Source organism: Sylvia atricapilla, chromosome 2, assembly GCF_009819655.1.
Source record: "Sylvia atricapilla isolate bSylAtr1 chromosome 2, bSylAtr1.pri, whole genome shotgun sequence".
Taxonomy (NCBI): domain Eukaryota; kingdom Metazoa; phylum Chordata; class Aves; order Passeriformes; family Sylviidae; genus Sylvia; species Sylvia atricapilla.
Window position 1 is genome coordinate 101,111,831 of NC_089141.1, and position 24,665 is coordinate 101,136,495.

Sequence of the window (24,665 nt, forward strand, 5' to 3'; positions counted from 1 at the left end):
TCCTTGTGTCTGCTCAGTGTTCCCTCCCCTTTGGGAGCCCGGTGCCACCCCAGCAGCAGCGTTGGTCTGCCCTTGGGTCCTCAGCTGTGGGTTAGCCCTGCTGGTGGGCTCCTCCAGCAGAGGTGCTGCAGTGTTGGCCAGACCAGCTCACCGTGACCCCTCGGGGCTCCAGTGCCTGCCCTGGTCCCATGAGCAGCACAGGCAGCCAGCAGGAATTCAGGCAGCAAAAGCCAGTGCTGGGCTCGGGCTGCCATCAAACACACCTCTCCTGACTGCTGCTTCTAGGTGGCACACGTTTAACAATGTAAATTCATTTTAAAGCAACCGACAGTAACTTCCTTAGCCCTAAAAAAATAGCCACCTGGTCAGCATAGTGTGCTGTTTCCAAAATTATTTGCTCAGGTTATTTTACCATAAGTAAAGTTGTCTGCTAATACAGTCCTCTTACATGTATATTGAATTTCCAGACTGGTGTCAAAACTTTCTTGTTACTGCCCTTTCTTGCTGTACATGGGCAGATATTATATTATATTATATTAAAGGTATTATAGGAGCATTTGAAAATTCTGCCGAAAAATCTTGATGATGACAAGTTGCAAATTTTTAACTGTGGTAATGAGAAGGGAGATGTTAGAGAGAATAAAACCAAATTGCACTTAAAGGGTAGGTTACGTGTCGCTGAAATGAATTTCTGAAAAAGAGTTTTCAGTTCAGATATAGTCCCTGCTTTTTCTTCTTTCCAGTCTAACTGCCTCAAATAAAATTGTTTTGTCTATGTCAAAATGAATTTTGAGAGGATCTGAACTATGCTGGAGCTGAAAAACAGGCCTTCTATGTGGACATCGATTTCCTTCAATTGCTTGTTGACTACCTCTTATGTGACTTGTTTTATGCCAGTTTAGTACTTTCTGTTCAGATTATGAGAAGCCATCAAGGCCTGTCTGTACAGCCAAAAAGCTTTGGTCAGGGAACTAGATAAAAGCAGAAGATGAACTTGGTTTGAAATTTATGGTAAACTCAGAATTTCACTGTGAAAAATTAAGTTAAATTGTTTTTATTCATGAGCTTCTAAATTAAATACATCAGATTTAGTGCTTTGAAGTGATAGTTTTCTTTAATCCCCCTAACTCTTATAAAGAGAATAGATAATCTCCCATTTATTGCAATGTAAGGCATATTTCAAATACACGAGACAGTTTATCTCTGCAAAGTATAAAAGTGCATTTAAAATAATTTTTTTAAATGCTAGCAGAACCAAAAAGCCCCAGTTTTATTTATATTCCTCTGGCTATTTCCGTGAGAAACAGATGGCTTTAAAGTACAGTTTTCACATGCAGTGTCCTACTAACTTAAATGGGAAGAATTTTACATCCTGACTCTATAACTGAGGTCAAATCATATTCTCCTCAGGGCTCCCTGTGCTGCTTTGTTCAGCAGAAGGATTCTGCTCCACAAATCTCTCTTCAGTTGTTCCATTGGAGACTTACAGTGTGCAGTACCTTAGGTACAGAGAGATAGCTTACATGAACTGTAGGCCAATAATTCCTTCTTTTGGATAGTAAATGAAACCCTGCATATGCCCACAGTGACAATATATAACTGTGGGGAATATATTACTTCTAAGCTGTGGTGGAAGTCTCTAAAAGTAAGAAAACAGTATTGTAAATAGCAAGGTATTTTTTTATGAAATTGTAATGTCCTTACACACAAAGCTTGGGCTTGAAGATATTTTGCTTAAATGCTGTTGAAACACAATGGAAGCTTCAGTGAGATGTGGAAATTGAGCTGAAATTGGTTAATTTAATGTTTCATTTTATTTGAAGTATAATAACCATACGTCTAGTATATGGGACTGAAAATAAGGATTTCAGCATGCTTGGAAGTCTTCTGTGAAAGCTGAAAAATATTCTATAAAGATGTATGTTATCAATGCCCTTTTCCTTTGCATACAATAATCTTATTGTAGAAGTGCATCCTGGATGTAATGGGCTTTGCTGTGGTGGAAACAGGACAGGTAGGTTCACAGGGGCTGAAGAAAGGGTGATGGGATTTGAGCTATCTGTGATTCAAGGTTCTTGGTAAAATTAGTTTTGGCTCAAGGGGGGTACTTGTTTGGGAGAAGCAGTTCTTAAGTGATACTAACCAAAGTGAAGCTTGGTGTAATAGGGAATAAGGTACAAAATGAGTAGCAATAACCTACATGTGATTATCTTGCTTAAGCATAGGTGACATATGTACGTGCCATGTTGCACTATACCAGTGGTAAGGAACATCTGTGCTCTTTGTTCACACTGCTGATTTGATTTTCCAAATGTATTAACATGATATAAAGTAGCCTTATGACTTCAAAATTCTAGATTTTTCTTTTTCCTCTTCTCAGCTGGGTAATTTTCTTCTTGTCAGTGTTCTTAAACAAATTGTGAAAGAAGGAAAATATTCATAATTGGGATCATTTACAAATTAGGAAATTTTACTTGTTTGTTTAGTGGAGCACAGGTGGGGGACAGAGCAAAAAGGTAGAAAAGCTGTCAAATTTACAGAAATAATTACTTTCTGAGTCTACAGATTCTGAAGGGATGAATGATTCTAGGTATTGCCAGTCTAGGTGCCAAACTTGAAAAGCATGCTTTTACTATCCTAAAGCATTTCACAATAGGTACCTTGCAATCAGGCCTTATTTGGACTAAAAACCATTGTCATGACTTTAAAAGTTTTAGTATATGAAGTTTGTTTTTTTCCAAAAATGCAAAATAAATTATTCAGAAAGTTCTGTCTTGCAGAAACTTGTTGCTTTCCATTTTAATCAAGGTTTTAATTTTAGAATATTTCAAAATACTGTAATTAAATTAGGAAAATTTTATTTTGGGCTAATACATAGTGACTGGACTAAACTTCTGTCATTGATTTGCTGTATTTGTTTCTGAAATCATCAAGAAAGAAGCACCATTTTCCAAACAGCCATGTGATTCTGACTTCATTTTTATAGCAGTGTGAAGAGTAGGTTTTACTGAACTGGTATGTGCTTGCATAAGCTGCTAGGAGTATTAGTGTATGACTACATGTGGTTAGAGAACTTTGAATAGTTACCACAAAGTTACCATAAACAACAAAATGCTCAGTATTGAAATGAACTGTCAATGCAAAAGCCAGGGCTTTTTAACTTTCTAGTCTCTAAAGTCTGTGTACCAGAGCTAAGTTTGAAAACACCTTGAGATTTAATTGTGCATTTGCAGTGAAGTAACAGTAGTTAATTAATTCTAAAACCTGAAGTGATGCATATACATCTTAATGCATTATAATAATTATTTTACTTTTTGTGATTTTTATGCAGTAATTAAGTTTTGACATTTCTAGAGTTAATCTCCTTTATGGTATATATACACTCCTTTATGTTATTTACTAATCTTATTTAAAAAGGGAACATTACATATTGAATAATGTACCTCAATTTTATTGTAATGATTTTACTGGTTACCAGGTGGGGTGGCAGTTGAAAAATTTGGTGAATGCACTACGAGAGGATCCGAGTGGTGTTATCTTAACTTTGAAAAAGCGACCTCAGAGCATGCTTACCTCAGCACCAGCTTTACTGAAAAATATGAGATGGAAGCCCCTTGCTCTGCAGGTAATGAAGCTTAATCATAAGTCATACACCATCATTTTAACTATAGATTATCTCAATGATGCTTTATTGTGCTTCATCCTCAGCAGCATATAGATTTACTCTTGTATACTTTGAAAAATTGTTTCTGAAATTATTTCTCTGCGATTTGTTCTCATAGGCTTAATTGAAATTAAAGCTGTTAAAACTTTTCAAAGTTAAGAAGTAATCATTGCAGTGTTCTACAATGCAGAAAAGTTGACTCAGATAATTTTTCTAGATAAGGAGAGACAAACATACTTCAAAAACTAATAAATTTTAGTTTGATTTCTTGTGAAGATCTCAGTACAATATAACCTCAAAAGAGAGGGAAGAAAAATGTTTGAGTTCTCAGTTTGATCACTCATGGAGTTATTGGAAAATTTAAAGGTGACTGTATTCAATAAACCACTTGACCATCAAAATTTCCTTATGTAAATAAAGCTGTGCTTGTGTTCAGAGTTGTCCTTGAGTGAGATTGAAGGCTTGCACATAAAGAGGCACAGAACAGGATATCTGGCTGGGCACGTAATTTTCGTAACCCTGCAACGTGCTGAATGCCATGGAATGGTTTCCTTAAAGCTTTCATGTTTAACTCTAGGATAAAATGTCACTGTAATGGATTACTAAAGGAAATAAAAGTTATGTTCAGACTATGAAGGCATGTAATTAACTGATGGAACCAACAAATAACCCGTTTTTCAATTCAGTTCAGACAGAATACTGTTTAGAAAATTATTTTGTTTGCATAAAGAGTGCATTCTTTGGGACATTTTTATTACCACACTAAAAATTCTAATTAAAAATTAAGTACATATGAAAGAGAAAAGACTTCTGCAAAATTTGGGCAAAAGGAAAATGGGATATGGCAATGCCACTGCTATTATCTGTGGTCTTTTGCCATTTGAAATGTTAGGAGATATATAAAAAAACTATGCCATAAAGAACTTCTTTCATATGTGTGTGTGTATATATAAATATGTATTATAATGGTGAAATGCATCATGGTCTTTGAAACTAAGATTTCTTAGTTTAACTAAATGATTGAGATATTTTGGCCTTTTGGATATAGAGGGTTGAATATACATGTGACAAAAACTTTCAACCAGAAATTAGGATATGAAGATAAAATTGCAAATCTGGATGCATGAAAGGAGTGTATGAATGTCTATACTTGAAGGCTGCACTTTTTCCATAGCTTAAGTGAGAACATAAATGTAAAATACACATTGTTTCTTTAAAATGGGGTCAGGTGGTTTCGGTCTAAATACTGAGTTTGGGTGAGTTTGGTATTTCTTCAGGTGAATTGGGCTATGCTCCTAAATGCTCCATTTTGCTTCACTTTATCATTTATTACCAGAATAATTACGCTGCAGATCCCACATCAAAAGTTTCTGACAGGTACGTGGGTCTTACTCAACTGATCTAACTTTAGATCTGCTATGTAAAGATCTACATGTCACTCAGGTGTCTCATTTAAACTCCCTTTGGCCAGCAGACATACATTACTAATTACTAATTACTGATTCATTCATCTTGGCCTGTTTTCGACTGCTCTGCCTTAGGGTACGGTGAATTTGCCCCTGCACATGCCTCTCTCTCTGCATTTGATGATAAAGGGAATCTGGACAGCTAGCTTGAATGTAGATTATCTGTATTGGATGACACTGACCCTAGACAGCGATTTTCTGTAATCTTACAAATTTGGGCAATGGGAGGCAATGGGAGTATTGGGGGTTGAGAGGGTTGGTTCTTGCTGTTAGCATGAAAAATCGAAATATTTTCAAGGCTAATATGGACACAAATAGAGATACTGTTAAACATTGCAGATATAATTCTGGTATCATGATGACATTATTTTGATTTTATCAAACATGACACCAGGAAAAGGCCAGAACTTCATTCAGCGCTTATGTGTGCAGTGGGCATATGTGTGTCTGTTGTAATTTATAATTTTAGTGTGAGAAACAACAGTTTTCTGAAGTAGGCGGAGTGTGGACAAAGCTCCAGGGTGAAGTGCAAACTTTGGAAGATGCATAATGTGGAAATTTCTGTTGTTGATTTATGCGAATCAGAGTTGAACAGATGTTAAAGTCAGCTGATGTTAAAGTTTAAATGTAGCCTAAGTGTGAAATTAGTACTGTATATTTTATGGATAACAAGCATCAAAAAAGTTTGAGTGAAATGTAATTTTATAGCTGTAGAAATAGGAAGAAATTATGTCTATTTAACTAATTGTCTGAAAAAAAAATCTTCAGAAAAACTGTAACAATTGCAATTTGACGCTTTGGCTGGTCTGAAATCTCTTATGTTCCTGATTCACATCAAGGGGCTATTCTTTAATAAAGCTTGGGATGAAATGGGAGAGGAGAGGGAGGAAAATGATGGCAAATACCAAAAAAGCATAAGGAAAGCAGTACTTAACATCAACTTTGCAAGCAGAGTAGGTTATGGTCACTTGTTTTCCCCTATCAGGATGTCTTGAAATATTTGAGAACATTACAAATGTGCTGTCATCCCAGAGTTAAGTTAATTAAACGATGTGTATTATTCAGCAGACACAAGATACAAGGAAATTGTGACTCAGTAATAATTCTGTTAAAGTGGAAAATATTCAAAAGATTATAGAGTGAGATATGGGGATGAAATTCTGATAAAATGAGAAATAGGATCAGCAAAGAGACTGCTGTGGTCTTTTTGTTTCTGCAGTGAACGCAGGAAAAATGTGGTGTCACGACCTAATCATTGTGATGAGTGAGGTGGGAAGGTGGAAATTGGCCCTAATGTAAGGAGGATGACACAAAATCAGACTTGAGTTTTTGTATGCATCCCACCAATCAGTATGTTCAACAGCTGATGCCGTAGGTGTAGAAAGTAAATATTACACTGTATTAAATTAAGAGGCTCATTTACAGTAAAATTTACATTGTGATGTTTAAATTGAGAACCTTCAAAACTCAATTTTAGCTTAAAGTGAATAAAGTGGAGGCATTAATGGTAAATTGCATTCGGTTTGTTCAGTCTGTAATTGCGTTTAAGAATGTGAAGTTTGCCATTTGCAGATACATGACAAACTAGACTTGAAGGAGAGATAATAAATATGCCTGTGAGCTGGGAAAGTGCTTGATGAGTGTCCCAGCTCAGGCAGTGCAGTGTGCAGGTACCACCAGTGTCTGGAGCTGGTTTTTGTGTCCTAGGAGTTAAATTATAAACACAGTGAAATGTTTCAGAGCTTTCTGCCCACTGTTAGTGGTCTAGATTAGCCATATGCCAGCCAAACATTCACAGTCTCCAAGTGTGGAAAATGGTTTTAGATCATTCAGATATTAACTGGTTTTTAATTGGCATAAATGCTGCTTAGAATTTTCAGCTGTTTCCTTTGAACAGCTCTGCCTTCATATTGCAGTCTTGCCATGAATTAGGAGTTAAATGCAAGCCATGTAATTATTGATTAATTCTTTGTGTTTTTTTTCCTTTTTAGCAGAAGCACTTGCATTTATTCTTTTCATAAATATTCTTATCCTAAATAAATATGAAAGGTTAGAGGAGGGAAAGAAGAAGAAGAATTATGCATCTGGTATAAGAGTCCTGAAATTGAATGACTTGATGTACAGTAAAATACAATTAGCCTTTGGCTATACTGTGCACTATTACATAATGAGTTTGTATTTACAAGCACATTAATTCCAGCTCTAAGGTCAATCAGTACAGAAATAAACTCCTCTTTTTTTCCCCTTGTGTCCTGATTAAAGAAAGTGCTGTTTGATTGGTTGGGTTTTTTATTTTGTTTTTTTCAGTGAGTTTATTGTCTATTTTAATATCCATCAGTATCCAACCTCTTACTGATAATCAAGGTTCTCCCATGATGTATTTTAGAAAAATGTCCAAATTTGTGAAGTCAAGGGATTTTTCAGCCTGTGTTTTTCGTTACTGATTTTGCAACAGTTGAATTAGGCAGCTGTGGCCTTGGGGAATTTAGTGGTTGCCTTTTGAAAAATTGAAAGTATTTATTAATATGGTATTGTACCATAAATATTAGGATGTTATGACTGCAAGACAAACCTTACTAAATTTGCCTTTCAGTTACTTTTTTGATAGTCTGATCCATTGTGTGAGAACCCAGAATGATATTGCAATTTCCAATATTTGTATTTCTGACTGCTACTGAATATGGTGAAAAAAACAATTAACTTTAACCATTAAATTTTTTTGTTTTCCTTGTTTGACATAGAGGTGCTTTGTCTTTGAACTCTCCAAATTTTTGTCTGGTTTAAAACCTAACCGAAATAAATTTCCTCTACTCTAGATTGTCTGTTTTATTTCTCCTTTCCACTTTGTGTTATTTTGGGGGGGTTTCAAAGGAAGGCCCCTTCAAGTGCTACTTGAATAAGGGTGGAAAGTTCAATAGAGAAGACTCTCAGAGCATATGAAGTTTTGTGCAAGTCACTGTCAGCACACTAGAAAGAACCTAGCTGCGAAGTCCTCCTTTGCCTTCTGGAAAATGCTTTGTTAATTACTCAAAAGAAAATGGACTTTATTACAGTGTGGAAGACTCTTCATCCAGTTTTTTTTTAATATAGAAAAAGAGTGCTAGAGCAACATGTGCCATGCTTCAGTTAACTTGGAATGCACCTGCTGGTGTCAGTGGGAAGGCTCTTTCTCATGGCAGTGAGGTGGGGCAGGTCCAGCTGCCAGCCACATATGGTGTATTGACTTGGAAAAAACCCTTCTGACTCCTCCTTCATCAAGCCTTCTTACATGTCTCCTTTTGTATATCTTTATAGTTTGCTGTATTGTTTTGTATTGGATTAAATTGTACTCTTTTAAAAGCACCAGCAGCTCAGTATCTGTAGTTTTTTTAACAGAGTTTGTTTTGGATTAGATGTGCATCATATTTCCACTGTTATATATTCAGTTTTTCATTTTTCTAAAAAGCCATGGCAGTAATAACAAGTTGTTTGTTTGAAAGAAAATGCTATTTTTTATTTTTTTTATTCAGTATATTTTCTTACTTGATTATATTGCCTTCTTCATTCATCCAGACAAAATGCTATATACTGTTTTCATAATTTATTACTAGAACTAACGATCTTATGCTATTTAATTATTAAATTTGAATAAAATGCTAACTTGTTTGCTTTTAAATTACTTAGTTGTCTTTTAACTGGGTGGGAGCTGGGCATTCTTTGTAGCACTGTTAAAATGAACTCTGAATTACAGTGTCTCATTATTTCATGTCATGATTGTTCTTATAAAAAGTTTATTTTATTGAAAACATTTTGTTCAGTGTTGTTGTAACTTTAATTCAATATGAAAAATTTATTGGAAGTAAAATCTGCTTATTGATGCAAATACTGTATAAAGATAATGTAATTTAATTTTTTTATTAGTTTTGCTTATATTTTGAAAAATTGAATGTCTTTTTCTGGAGCAATGTTTCTCAAACTTACATTGCAGCTTCCATGGGAGGTCATGAAAGGTTCAAAGAGTTTTAAAAAACATTACAAAGACTTTTAGAGAGTATATATTTAATATTGATTACATTCATTTTTTAGATAGAAAAATCAAAAAGAATATGCTGACTCACTGGGACACCCTCTCCGTTCTTCAGGATTAGGGGTGTGAAAAGCAGCGATGGGTCCTGTTAACAAGAGGAGGGTGGGGACCTCAGGGCAGAGCCAACCAGGGCCAGAACAGCTCCTGAAGAGAGGGGACACTTGGGTGCTGTCAGTCAGTACTTACAGGGATTTCCATATTCCTGGTGTTAGAGAAACCAAGATGCTGTGAGTAAAGATGATTCCCTGTTCTGCAGCCAAGCCACAGTTTAGGGAAGGCTCTGTAAAGACTGATGAACCTGGGAGAGGATGGTGCATTCAAAATGTTTGAGAAATAGTACTCCAAAATATATTGAATTATGGATTTTGTGTCTGTCACTGTGGATTAAGATTGATGCAGTTATTTGTGGGACATGTTTTTTAGGTTGTTCCAATTTTAATATGTAACTTCCAAACTTTCTCTGTCAGGCTTTTCCCATGGGCCAAGTATTCAATTCTTTAGACCTGAAAATTTTTCAGTTTTATTGCTGTTTCAGCAGTCGTACTTGCCCTGGCCAGCCTGCTTTTCAAAAGGAACTGCAGCAAGAGAATCTCTACTTGGGAGAGGATTAAATCAGTGATACCACTGATCTCCAAGGCATCCAGTTGACTGGAGTTGCCTGTGTTTTTGAGTCCAGTGTGCCTGCATGTGGCTGCCATTGAAATACAGACCTACATGAGCTGGTTACTTGCACATGACCAGATTGACTTGAACACTTGAGGTGTCTAAAGTTCAATACAAAATGCTGTATAGATTTACCATACCTCTAGGCTGTGTTCTGAAGGCTTTCTTTTCAAAAACAGGTCTGAAGACTTTCACAGTCTGTATTTAAAAATGAAAGCTGAACTTCTACAGCACAAGGTGGTAGTTACAGCAAAGCTCTCAGTGTGTTGAGCTACTACCAGGAGAAACCATTTAAATATTTTTACCGTGTAAAAATTCTTAGTAAGTTACTGAGTTACTGATGTTGTCATGATAAATACTGGTTTGTTCGGGTTATTTTTAAAGGGGTGACCTATTTTTATGTTAGGATTTCCCTTTTTTTCTAGTTGGACAACTTTTCTGTTTCTGTGGAAATAAGCAGAGAGTTGAGTTTGGCAATGCAAAAGAAATATGGAAAATACATGAGATATCCTAGTATGTTTTGGGGCAGTCCTACAGGATTGTACCTCCACCTGGATTGGATTGGATTATGATTTCTGTCCCCCTGGGAGCTCCAGGTGCCCTGGGAAGGTGAATTCACTTTGCCCACAATCATTCAGAGTGTCCACAGTTACACTGTGTCTTCAACTCAGGCAGTGTCTGACAGGGAACCAGTTGCCTTCAGTAAATTGGATAGCTTGTGGCTTTCTGTGTTAGACTGAATACTATTTCTTCCTATTTTACTCACTGTGTTAACCACCTTCCTGTGCTAAAAGACAACCCAAAATATGCATTTGTCGAAGGTGCAGAAACCCAAACTGTTTTCCACCATCAACCAGCAAATTGCCTGGAGGACAAACTGGCTTGTATGTCAGTGCTGTGTGTTCTACCAACAGATTCCTCAGGTTTCAGAAATTAGGGCAGTATCATTAGAGTCTAAATAGGTGCAGTCAGGAATTCAAGGCTGTAACACAAGGGACATTCTTTCCCTGTGTCCTGAGCTCTCCAGCAGCTTGTCAGGATCACCAGAGACACATCAAACTCTTTCAAGTCCAGAACACTCTTATGCTTGAGCATGATTTCCATGTGGAACATAAACCATAAGCTCATATTGACTGCCACCATTCCAGTCTCTTCAGTCCCTCTTTCCTTTTACCTCCCTTTTCATGCAGATAAAGGCTTGTCTTCTTCCTGTAAAGGGAGAAGAGCAAACCCATCTATACAGTTTGTCTTCCTCTCAGTGCTTCTCCTGGTGTGAGCCATGAGCAAACAGCTTGGGCTTAACAAGCATAAACAGGATCTAGGCCACAAAATCCTCTTGGCTTACAATAAAAATTAATTCAACAGGCTACTCAGCAAGCCACAAAGTGTTCTTGTTACAGAAGTGCAAGGTAGCAGAAAGGTGACAAACGCTTGTATTAGTGAGTGGTTCAAAAATACTAGGAAAAAAATACTATGGCTACAGTGTCACAGATGAAAATTTAAAGGATAAGATTTTTGTTTCACTGAAAGAGGGAGGGGGGGATGTTTGGAGTGTTTTTCATTGTTTTGGAGTTTTTTGACCTCTTTTTGCCACCAATTTTATTCTTATTTTTGCAGACTTGTCTTGTTTTTAGTGATTGTAAAGTCTTTTACCTGTCTGGTTTTTTGTGTGTGTCTTTCTCCCTTTCTCCCTTTCTTCCTGTAAATTCTTTCTTTGGCCTGTCTGTAGAATACTCACATTAACTCTAATGAGCAATGAAAGAGTTAAACAGTGTAACTGTTTATAGGAGACAGAATGTGAACATTCAAAACCAGAAAACTTGGGTCAGTTTATAGCTGTTGCTCTAAAGGTGGACTTGCAAAGTTTTAACAAGCAATTTTAAGCACGTATGTTTTTTTATTATAGAGCTACATAGCACCTAACACAGCTCTGTTCCTAAAACAAGGCAGTAACTGGCTAAAGGATGAGGTTTCCTAAGAGATACTCATTGTTTCTATATACAGCCTGTAAAAAAGTAACACAGTGGTGGGGCCTTGGCTTGATAGGCATAGATTTGTATGGCTTATCAGGAGCTGACAAAAAGCTGGCATTTTGGCAGTGTTCCTGTTTTAAACTTTTTGGGTTTTCTGCTGCAGTGTCAAGATTAATATCTAGAAAATGAGAACTGATTATTCTGCATAGGAATACCTTTTTGGTATGTCATAAAGTATTGGTAATGCTCAGAGAAGGATCTTTCTTGTGCACCCGTTAGTCCACATTTAGAGCTTCTCTGCCATCAATACAATGTGAAATGTTTGTGTCTTCAAGTAGCTACTAAAGTCAGAAATTGTAGGTGTAGTGAACTCTCTTCAGCCCCAGCACTTCTTTCTTCAAGGAGTAAACTTCCAAAAAGATGGAGGAGAAAAAAAAACTCTTTCAAAGCAAAACTCAGGATATTTTAGTATTAGATTCTTTTTAGGGTGTATGATGATAACTCTTGTACTTGCTGTTCTGCTCTTTCTTTTTCTTCTGCCTGAATTTAGCTATCACACAAACCAAGCCACACATGGCTTTTGTTTTAGAGAGACATGTTATTAAGTAGACTAAAACAATCAAACTTTTCTTCCCATCTGATTTTTCTCCATCTGCATAGAGACTTGAAAAATCTTGTGAAAAAATGTGATTAAGAGGAAGGATTCTATCTGAACTGGAATGATAGCTAGAATGCATGATTATTTTGCAAGCAGGGTACAGTTTTTTTACCTGTGAGTAATTGTTATTTTGTGAAGAGTGTGCCCAGGGGAATGAAGAATAATAATAATAATAATCTCCAGTTGATTCTCTCATAGCGTGTGTGCTCTGAGGATGCAGTACCTGATTTAACAGCATCTGCAGGCATAAACTGAAGCTTTTACAGTTAATTCTTAAGCTGTAGAGCAGATGGGAGGACTTGACAATCAATTTAATGCCTACTTATGCACCTTTTGCTGTAAACAGTAGCCTTTTTTTTTTTTTTTTTTTTTTTTTTTTTACAATGTTAGTTTAATTAAGGAATTAACTGGATTCTGTATGTTATTTACTCATTTAGATTTCACCAGTAGCTCTAATGATCACTAATTTTATGGGCATTGGCAATAAACTTGCTGTGCTAAAGGGAAAAAGATGTAATCAGAGGAGTCAATTTTATAAGCACAATACATGTCCTTTGTAGATCTCTGTTCTTAGCATGAACGTTTTCTTAGTCAGTTTAAAAGCACACAAAATGTTAGAGCTGCTATTTCTTTAGCTTTCTGAACTATATTCTGGTTTTGGCTTTTACAAATAAAAATGTAAAATATGTAAGGATAATTCTGATAATTTCTCTCTCTCTTTTGAACCAGCCTCTTATTCCTAGAAGCCCTACAAGCAGTGTTGCTACTCCATCCAGCACTATCAGCACACCTACAAAAAGAGACAGCTCTGCCCTTCAGGATCTCTACATACCCCCTCCTCCAACAGAACCTTATGTTCCAAGGTAAAAAAGACCATTTCGTAGTACAATTTGATATAAAAAATGTTTGTGAAGTAACTGACCATTCTGTTTATGCCTTTATTAGTCTGCCCTGCAGATAATTCTGTATTAATACTGTATTTTGCAGGTTAACTGGTTATTGAGGGTTGATGTGTTGAATCAGACACACAATATTTCGAATCAGTATCTTGTCTGCAAATGGACAGATCTCATCTGCCTTTAGAAAAGAAGGTTCAATACATTGTTTTCTCAAATATGGAGTAATCAGTTGACTGCAACAGTCTCATCCTCATTCAGAAGAGCAAAGGTTGCCTGAATCCCTGAATCTGTAACTAGGAAAGGAGCTCATATTTGTCCCCAATAATCATGATGCAGCAAGGGGGTCTGAGTTAAATGCAAGAAATTTTTCAACAACAGCACTGTTTAGTCCTGCCATAGCATTTTTTTTTCAGATATATTTGATTAGCTACCATTAGAGCAAATTTCAGGTTTGTGTTTTAGTGTGGCCACTCTGCTAGACTGTGCAGTGACCATGCTGTTCCCTGTCAATATAGCTGCTACCCTGACCTCCCACCTGGAACAGGCATTTTCATCACTCCCAGGCCTCTGGACTTGCTGAGCCAGAAGGGCAGCACACCCTCCTTGCAGATCCATTAGCCTACCTTTACACAACCACAAATGATTCCATATAATTCCATAATGTACACAGATACTGTGTTCCTGAAACTCTGAGAGAATTTGGCCTACAAATAGTACAAAAAGTGGCTACCCAGAGGTCTAGGATTGTATTTAAGAGGAATCAGGATTCCTGAAGCTTCTATAACCTTAGACACAGGTTATCATATGTTCAGTTAATGTATTTTTAAATTACTTCTTACTTTCCTTTTAGTTACCTCTTTTGGAAGGGTTATAGGGGCAGCATGTTCTTTCTTGTACCTGAGTTTCTTGTAGCTGAGTTTTTCTTACACTTTCTTATCAGCAGCTCCTCTAGCCAGTTAATAAGATGTATGACCTGATACTGACGGGACTTTCCAGGGGCTTGTCCAGGAGTGAAGTATATGGCAAGTTAAATTGCCTGCTGGGGAGGAGAAGATGAGATGATAAATTCTTACTCTTCAAAGATATGAAAAACCTTCTGGGGCAGAAGTGTGATTTTGACTTGATGAGGATGTCAGAAGCCTTTTGTGAAGCCTTAAGATGTGTCCCATGTTCTTCCTTATCCTTGCCTCATGTGTACTTGGCTTGTTTTCTATTTCTCAGAGGAAATAAAAACAGAAATAAGAAAAAAAAATTATATATATAAGATAGATAATACATATATTTTCTTATATAATAAGAAATAGAAAATAATTTTTTCTCAGAAAAAAAATAACTATTTCAAATGTGACATGTTTAACTCAGTTGAACTTGCACATACTCCAGTTTACTATAACTATTTTTTTCTTTTAATTAAACGAGAACGTTCTCAGTCATGACACTTGAATTGTGCACAGGAATCAAATATGTATTTTATCTCCCTGATAACAGTTCTTTGTTATACTCACATAAATATTTTAAGGACAAGGTTTTCAGAAAATTTACAGAAAATAACCAATTATTTAATTCTAATCCATCAACATAAAAAAAAGCTGGGGGGAAGAAAAACCCAATACACCACGGTCTTGGGTGTGTTTCTCTTTGAATGCAGTAGTCGTATGGTAAAGACCTAGTGCTCCTGAAACTATCTCTAAAAGAACTAGTACTTTTGTACTGATTCTGAATATGCTTACCATCACAAAAAAAAAAAAAATTATAGGAAATCCATCCTCGTTTTAAAAGTATTTTTTGTGAACATTCTCTACTCTCCAATTTTTGAGTTCTGCTCTAGAAATTGAGATCTTCCAAATGAATTTTGATTATTTTTAATAGCATCTCTTTAGGCATGATGATAATGCAGTAGTTTGGACCAATTCAGATTAAATCTTATAATACATATTAGTACAAACTGTAATCTTGTAGAGAGATTAAGATTTGTACATTTGAATTTTCTCATCAGCTTAATCCAAATGCACTATTCTTGATTTCACCTGTCACATAGAGTGCAGTGTCTCTGAATAATTTGTTTGGGCATTTCATCAGGTTTTTTTGTCCATGATTAACTATTATAAATCTTGTGTGTATTTTGGGTATTATCGAACTGCTCAATGTCTGTTTCTCAGTTTGTTATTGCCATTCCAAAGGAAAAAAGGCAAAGAAACAAGCTTCCTTTTGTTACTGGAGTAGAAAAAAAGACTTGATATTTTGACATGAGTTGTAGAACCCAAAGCCTTGGGGTTTTCTTGCCATGGATGGCATGACAGAAAGGAACCAACAGTTTCCATGTGCTGGTTGCTTAGGAGTGCTGGTTGTATGTTAAAGCCTGCTCATATTTATCAAGTGCCTTTGGGGATGAGAACTGGAGCCCTCCTCTCTGTGACAATAGGTGTTTGCCTGATGGCTGTGTGCTTAACTTTAGGCTTGCAGTAAAGATCCCTCTAGGTCAGGCTGCGCTGCCTTGCTTGTGGTGGCGGCTGCAGCATCAATTGGTATCTGGCTGGTTTTTGTCAGTCTCCATCATGTTACCTGCAGGGGTCCCCAGCTCTGCCCCCACAGAGAGTCTCTGACTGGAGGAGAGCCCACAGCCCTGTTGGGGCTGCACCAGCCTCCTCCACTAAGCCAACACCATCCCTGCTCTGGGAAAGCTGCTTGGCAAAGTGAGTGTAGTGATCAGTGAGGGTCTGTGATGCTGCAGTGTCACACCGAGGTAGGATGGCTTTTTCTCATCCTTCCTGGCTGCCTGGGTCCCATGAGGAGGCTTTGCTTGGTCCTCAGATGAAGTCTAAAGGTGCCAGGTGAAGGAGGGGTCAGCATGGAACTCACATGGAAGTTCACAGGGGCTGAAGCTCTCCAACAAGAGCGTATGGCCCAGCTTGTCTCTTGGTTACCTCTTGAATACCTACTTCTCTCTTGACTACCTGCATTTGCTGCCCAGAAATGTCTGTCTGATCAGGTCATTTGCAGCCATCTCCAGGCAATTCTAGCAGCACATTTACTAGATGAGTCCTGGTGCATGTAGTGCAAGAAAGGACTCCTAACCCAGCACAGCTTCCTCTCTTGTTTGATGTCTTTGAGTAGTTTCCATTTTCAAAGAATGGGGCAGGGGTATAGGAAAGCAAAAAATCTTGGGGATCTGACACAAAGTGCAAAATGAGCCCTGGGGCAGCAGCTGATAAGCAGGTGCTACACAGTGAATGTGAAACTGCACTGGATGTACCTATACAACTTCTAGACCTGAAATGATTGTGCAAAACTATGTCAGGTGTCTGTATGTCGTCTGTGCCTGGTTCTTCTTGGTCTGGGATAAAGAGTAAGGAACCAGATTGATTTTGCTGATGCAAACCCATGTAGCCTTGTCTTAAAAGTATCAGATGTATTTAAAAATGCCAGTATAAAAATATAAGGCCAACATTATTCCTCTGCCCTACATTACAAATTGCTAGGTAGATTACAGATAAAACAAATAAAAAGAGTAGCTGCAAATCAATTTTATTCATGTTATTCTTTTCAAGAGAAATCAATGAGATGGATAAATCAGTATAGAACCGAGCAAACAGAAGTGTGTGAGGTAACTGGCATATAAGTGCATACATATGCATATAAGCTGTGTGATCCTGATATGGGGTGGATTTCATCTGTCTCAGTGCATGAAATATTGACATAGGCCCATGTTTATTGCAATATTCACAGTATAAAAAAATCAGTGTCTTATCTCAATATATTAAAAACTTCTCTTTTTAAAGGGATGAGAAGGGAAATCTCCCCTGTGACGATGTTGGCAGACATATAGTGGGCAAACCGGTTCATACGGGATCTGAATCTCCAAACTCATTTCTGGACCAGGAGTATCGGAAACGCTTTAATGTGGTTGAAGAAGATGCAGTTTTGTACTGCTATGAGTATGAGAAAGGAAGAACAAGTGGTCCTGGAAGGAGGGAGAGCACACCGACATATGGTACAGCATTGATCTCATAAAGATAATCACCATTTGTTGATTTTAGGATTTTCATGCATCTGCTTTTGTTTTTAACCATGAAAATATTTCTGGTGGCCATTGATTTTGCTGAGAATTCAATACTACTTTAGTCCAGTTTCAGCCTAAGAGCTTATTCTGTTGTAGGAAAGAAAAATACTTGCAATGATAGCTAAGTCCAGTTTAAAATTGGTGGGTTTTCTGAATACATATATTTGCTATCAGCTTAATTTCTCAGACCATATTCCAGTTTAATTTTATTGAAAAAAGTATATACCAGAAGCTCATATTTTTTTACTAAAAATACAGAATAGAAATTTTATAAGGACAAGACTTGAATAAGTTTTGGAATTCAGCTTTGGAAAAATTTTCCTAGGTGTAAAAACAATCAAACCCCTTCAGATTTACCAAGAGATGACATGCTGCCTTCATGTTGCACTGCTCTCAAAAATTCTTTCATTTTTCTTTCATCCCAGAATTGAAGTATGACTGATGACAGTGTGTTTTTCCTTGATAATACTTTATTAACCTCCTGTAACTTCCTACATTGCAAGTGGTGGCTTTTTACATATAGCTGTTCCTCTTAATTTGAGATCATAGGTTGTTTAAGAAGGAATTTTGCACATAAAAACACATGTGTATTTGTGCTACATCCACATCTTGGATTTTGGCTTATTTAGGATGAGAATTCAGAAACAATTTCTGGGTAAGAGTTTTGATGCTCAAACCCTTGTACTCCAGCTTATTTTACCCCTGAAAGTGTTGGAGCTCTTCCTTTAGTTAGTATGGCAACTTGTTTCAGCTTTGGACTGGGAGAACTAGTTTTCTGTGGCCAAGTACAAGATTGTACAGGCGTAGAGTTGTTAGGCTATAGAAGAAAATGAAGAGTAAATGTCATGTTATTTTGGTATTTTGACTGCTATAGTATTAGCTAAGCACATACTTGATTATTTTTTCAACCTATCTGCTACATTACTTCAGTTTTTAAAGTGAGCACAAGCTGTATGTTAGAGTTGTTAGAGCAATCCTGTCATCATATCCCTTTGTGAAGGAAATAGGTGTAATTTATGAATCATTATAGATTTAGTTCATCATGCCGTCAAACCCCAGCCAGCCAGCCTGAGAACCTTGATATAAATTGAACTTGAGCTGTGTAAAGTATCCTCAGGACCTGGAGCAATGTGCTTGCACCATGTGAAAGGTTGCATTTTCACAAAATGTACCCTTTCTACACAAGTACACCATCCTGCTGAAAGATCTTCAATATCCTTTTGATTTCAAAGTGTTTTCAAGTGTTTTCTAACCATGCCTATTCTATGCAAAATAACTGTTAAGCTTTCAAAATGGATATATCAATTTTATTACTCCAGTATTTCAAATATTACAATTGGTGGCTGCAGTCAGTTCCATTAACAGAGATGTACTCACTGATCCAGACATTAAAATTTAATACTGGTGGTCGAGAGTGAAGAAGAACACATTTCTTCTTCAATGAGTGCTGAATCCATTATTTTGTTATAAGGCAGCTTTTTTAGCATTTTTTTTTTCTGTTAGCAGAAAGGGTCATAAAGGCATGGATCAACGACTCCACTGAAAATCAGTCATTATTTAACACATTTGTTTTACAAACTTTCACTTTTGATCTCATTTTTATTTAATGAATTCACATCTTCAAGTCCATTTTCAATTGTATTTTCTAAAAATATTACCATTTCAGTATTAAATTCTAAAGTTTTCCACATGGCATTTGTTAACATAAGGTTTGTGGGTAGGCATGACCTCAGGGTTTCACAGAAATCTGGAAAATTACTATAACACACTTCTGGCTTATGGTCACCCATTAAAGAAGGTCAAAGAGAGTTCCCAGGCCTAGAGAAATAATTGTTTTCAGCATGTGCCTACCATTAATTTACTGATGTGTCAATTTTTTTACAAATTTTTTCTCAGTCCTCGTTCATGAGAGGCTAATAAGGCCCTCTGTAATTTCTTTATTGGAATCTTTCACATTTTTTGACAGTGTTAACAAAGATGTTTCTCTTTCATGCTCTTACTGCCTTCGAGCTCTTCCATAGTTGCTGCTAATTGGCTTAGGAAAGCTTCTGTTCACATGCAAGATAAAAGTTTTCCTGAGTGTCCTCCTCATGGAAAAGAGATTAGGGAATCCATAGGGGTTAAAAACAAGGTTGTTAGGAGAGGTAACAAGCAAGTGAAATTTGAGTTTAAGGAAAGAAACAAATTTGATCATTGCAGATTTAGTACCATATACAAAAGCAAGTACTTTGAACAGCTTTGAAGGTTTTGCAGAAAATCTGTTGTTACTTTTCATAACAATCAGATTTTAACCATCGATTTTGTAGCTTTTCTGTTTTTTTAAGTGTACAGTTCCTATTAATAAGATACTGTGTGTTCAGCCTCACAAAGAAAATAAGGTTTTATTTCTAGAAAAATAAACTGTTGAGAGCTGTTCGTGATCAAGTAAACTTGAGCTGAGTACATCCCAACTCAGGAAATTACTTTGTATGCACTAAATCTCACTGGCTTCAGTCAGACTTAAATATGTATCCCTAAATAGTTAAATGAATGATAAGTGAAAAATTTAAAATATATTTGATTTTCCTGAGTACTGATCCTGTGGTCTGTACAGAACATACAACTTCTGTCAATTTAAAAAAAAAAAAAAAAGATAAAAACTTTTACCATTATGCTGCCTGCATGGTGTTTTCCATGGACACAGTAGTTCAGCAGGGAGATGGACATGTTTGAAGATTCAGCTTCATTATAAACATGTCTCTTTTTTTCAGTGTATCGTGGATTTAACCTCAAAAATGTGGACTAAGACTTTCATGTAGGGATTTTCTACTAAAATAATTTGCAAGACTTTTGAAGTTTTTACTTTTAGCTTTGCTACTTTTAAAGTCAAATTACTTACTTGCTTTTTGAGTTTATGACTGGTAGATTGATTTTAAAAAGGGCAAGGGTTGATCTTGCTGGGAAAACATTTTGTTTTCAAAATAATATGCCATGTGCTGTGCTTCTCTGTTTTGTTTCAATATGTGATTTGCCTATGCTTTGTTTCAATACACTGTTTAACTTGCTGAAGAATTCAGACCACTCTAAGCAGCCCCACTAAGTTCCATAGCACACTGATTTCACTGGTTTCTGACTGTATATATGCAATCCTTAAACAGAAATCGTAGTTTACAGCATTTTTAAAAGTCAATTCAGCATCTTCCAATCAAAATTTAAAAGATGGGATAGTCTTCAGCTATTCCTTTTTTGCTGTCTGAAGTCTAAATGAATTTAGGAATGATAATGTACTTTGCTTTCTGTGGATGAAATTCTACAAAAGAAATTACATGTAGAGGTTTTCTACTTCCTTTCTTACATGGTCACTAATGGATCTTGTAAGCCCACTAGCAATATGCTATGTATGAAGGTACTTCAGTGATATGCACAAATTTCTGTTACCAACAATTCACATAGATTTAAAACAGTTCTCCCAAGTGTGTGCCAGACACTACCAGAATAAAAAATAGATACTGCTCAGTCAAAACTGAAGTAATTTGAATGTGTTTGTCAGTGTCAGATGTCACTGCAGTGATGGTTTGTAGGGCACTGGATTTGTTTTCTAAACTTAAAAAAAAAAATCCATTAAATACTTAGCTGCCTCTTTTCTGTTAAAGAAAACAGAACTGCTGTCTTAACCTCTTGTTCAGAGGCAATGCTGGATCCTCTTTCGTAACCAACCCTGTAGAATAGCAGCTTAGCACCTAATTTGTTCTTTCTTCTGAAGAATGTTGGGTTAATGCTGCCTTATGGTGCATGATCTCAATTTTTTCCTCTGTTTCCAGGGAAGCTGAGGCCTATTTCTATGCCAGTAGAGTATAACTGGGTGGGAGATTATGAAGACCCCAATAAAATAAAAAGAGATACTAGGAGAGGTAAGTAATCTGAACACAGCATCTTATACAAGGCATTATGGGTTTTGTCTTGCTTTAAGCTGTGTATTTCAGCATAATTTTGCAGCTTGCTTAGCTGCATATACGTTTGTGAACCTGTTTTGGTATTTTCTTTATTATGTATGCTTAAAGTTTTGCAGAATTTATTTTAGGATTGAGGAAGTTGGTTGGAAAACATTCTAGAGCAGCATGGGATTTACTTCAAAATCAAAGAGGATAAGTTCTTCAAAATTTCGGGTTGTGAGGCTTAGATGCATAACTCCACATACGAAAATGACCTCTGTGATTGCTGTTACCAGCCAGGAACAAGATGTTACAGTAATGATAGCTATTTCTGTAAAAATATTAACTAAATATTCAGTAGGGATCAAAAAAGGAAACACTTAAGTATTATTAGGAAAAGAATACAAGACCAAATTTAGAAGTATTCTCCTGCTGCTGTATCAGCTGTTGCTCATGCTGTGTGTGTGTGCAATTCCAGTCTCTTGATCTTGTAAGAAAAATGCAGTTGAATTCAAGAAGGTTTAGGAGACAACAAAAATTAATCAGATGCATGAATTGACTTCTAAACTGAGGTCAGTTAAGCAGGTTGGCCACTGTCAGTTTGGGGAACTTAAGCAGAACATGATAAAGGTTTATAAAAGCTTGTGTGGCATGAAGTAAGGAAATAGGTTTGTCCGTGTTTGATCTGAAACAAGAGCAAGGAGATCAAATATCTGTCGGATGCTGGATAAAAAGAAAATGAGCTGGTGCAGTTCATGTTCAAGCTAAAGAACCTCTTGCCACAGGAGGTTGTGGATACTAGAAGTTCACGTTAATGCAAGGGAAGGCACACAATTTTGTGAAAGAGATATCTACTGACGTTTCCTAAATTGACAGACATTGCTTCTGGGTCAGGATGTCTCAGTTACAAATTAGTACATGCTAGAAGAGTATTCAGGGAATGTATATATGATATGGTGAATGATCTCCAGTGAATGGTCAGAGCAAATTACTTTGAAATGTGTGGTACCACAGACCTTTGTATTCATTAGGACTCCTGGTAAAAAAAGTAGCAAAACCCCCAAAATTTTTGTAAATTCATCATTGCTCATTTTTTTTAAACTCCAAGACAAAATTTATTGATATGCAACTTCTTTTAGATTTTGTTCCCTTTATTTAAAATACACCAGAAAACTGTAAGAGTCATATATTTGCCCTTCCAAAAGTTTGCTTTCTTATTATATCTGGACCAAAGAAGCTTATGGGTTTTGTTAATGAAATAGTCCTGAAGAGTTAAAATTGACAGTAGATCTCAGCAAGAATATTGCATGTTCTGGAAGTAGGATTTACATGCATGCAACAGTTCACAATGATGTTTTGCATTACCTTTCTTTCAACAGAAAACTCATTGCTTCGCTATATGAGCAATGAGAAAATAGGTCAAGAAGAGTACATGTTTCAAAGGAATAGCAAAAAGGATACTGGGAAAAAGTCCAAAAAGAAAGGAGACAAGAGTAGTAGTCCAAGTCATTACTCACTGCTGCCTAGTTTACAAATGGAGTCATTGAGACAAGAAGTCATGGGCACCCCTGGACCAGAAAGTGCTTTGTACCATGTGAGTAAAGATAACATTACCAAAAGTCATTGCTCTGTGCTTGTGGTAAGAGGCAGTCTTGGTTTTAGAGTGGTCAGGCCTTCTCTGGACTGCTGCTGTTGCACTGATTTATTCTTCAGACAATAACTAGATCTCAAATAAAATATTTTAGAATTCTTGACTTTTCTGTTAAAGTGTGGGATGGACAGCATTGTTTTATTTCCTTCATTAGAAGATGGCACTTTTGAAATGCAGTGTGGTATCTGCCTTGACTTACTTGCTGCTGATGGAATGGGAAGGAGCAGCAGTACCTGACTGGCTAGAAACCTTTTTCCCAGCATCTCTTATCACTGCAATATGCTAGGTGTTGTCAGACAAGCCCTTTACTACAGGTACTTGGAAGGCCTGATAATGGCAGGAAGACCTGTGGGAGGCATTTGCTTTTCTTCTGAGGTAAGAGGAGCTCTAATGCAGGTAACTGTTGTTAACATACAACCCTCAAGAATGCAAGTATAAATGTGAAGGTAGTGAGTCTGCTGAAAGGATGGGAAGGAAAATTGCAGTAACTTGCTCGTTTTTAAGTGTGTCCAAAAACTGGAGTTAAAATATCACAACATATTTTAGATGTAGTAAGACATTCACCCCATAGCACTTGCCATGTATCGAGAGAACACTCATTTCTCAGTGACATTTCTTTCTCAGTACATGTTAAATCCCTGACACTGTGCAGTGACAAAAACTTTTATTTTAAGGTACCATCTTTTTCTTTTTTTTCCTTTGGTTCCCTCTACCACATAATAAGTCTAGTTTCCAAATTCCGTATAAAAATAAATGATGTACACAGTAACTGGAAGATTCTCAAAGCTCTGGTTTGGAAGTTAATGAGAAACAGCAAGCATAGAATTGACAACAAGAGTTTTTCATTTACTTTGGATATCCATCCACAAAACACTTGAAATATTACCACCCCAAATTCCACCAGTATCAACTAATCCTTCTTGTGCATCATTATCATTAAAGCATCTCTCTCAATAATGCCATTAAATCTTCAGCATCTATTTGAAAGTTTAGTTGAAGCTTATTCCTTTATAAAAATAAAGGTTATTCATTCCTTAGAATACAAATCAGTATCGATCTGCTAACTGGCTATGAGGCAAAATTCATGAAGTAAACAGAAAAAGGAGTCTTGGACTATTGATTTGTCCCAGGGGAAATGGAAAGGAGCCCTTCACAAAGCATTTACAGCCCTCAGCATCTGAATACTGCTGATGCTGTCTCTGGAAGCTGGCTGCTATCATGCAGTACTGATGCCTAGAGAGGCAGGTTTGGAACAGAGGCTAGACAGAGTTAAAGGAATAAAGTAGGTATTTATTGAAAAAGGCCTTCAGAGTATACACCTTGGGTAGTACAAGAGCCTGGTTGTGGCTACACCATGATGAGACCCCAGGGCACAAATTTTCACACTTTTGTAAGTTTGAGTTCATTTACATGTATATTAGAGTCAACTGTCCAATTAAATCTTCAGCTTATGAGGTCTCATCCCCCCAGCTTGCTCCCCTCAATTCACTGCTATTTATACTTTTGGGGCCTGAAGCTGCAACAGTGTACTTGGCTTTCAAACTGGAAAAGGATTGTTTTGTCTAACTACCCTCTGAAGAGAACTTGCTAACACTTTATTTGAAGTCCAGAGTCACACACTAAGGCAGTACAGAATGTAAAAAATACAAAAGCT

General features: G+C 36.7%; 1 protein-coding gene across 5 annotated transcripts in view; it reads left to right on the top strand.

The window, feature by feature from the left end:
• Positions 1-24,665, top strand: part of CNKSR2 (connector enhancer of kinase suppressor of Ras 2) — a 205,222-nt gene that overhangs the window by 107,601 nt on the left and 72,956 nt on the right. For 3 of the 5 annotated variants that reach the window (XM_066313957.1, XM_066313960.1, XM_066313961.1), the window contains exons 9-13: positions 3,479-3,625; positions 13,220-13,353; positions 17,169-17,380; positions 21,250-21,339; positions 22,740-22,954. In XM_066313957.1, the coding sequence (XP_066170054.1) occupies positions 3,479-3,625; positions 13,220-13,353; positions 17,169-17,380; positions 21,250-21,339; positions 22,740-22,954 (798 nt within the window). The remainder of the gene's footprint in view (positions 1-3,478; positions 3,626-13,219; positions 13,354-17,168; positions 17,381-21,249; positions 21,340-22,739; positions 22,955-24,665) is intronic. The other 2 variants (XM_066313958.1, XM_066313959.1) reach the window with 1 other exon arrangement.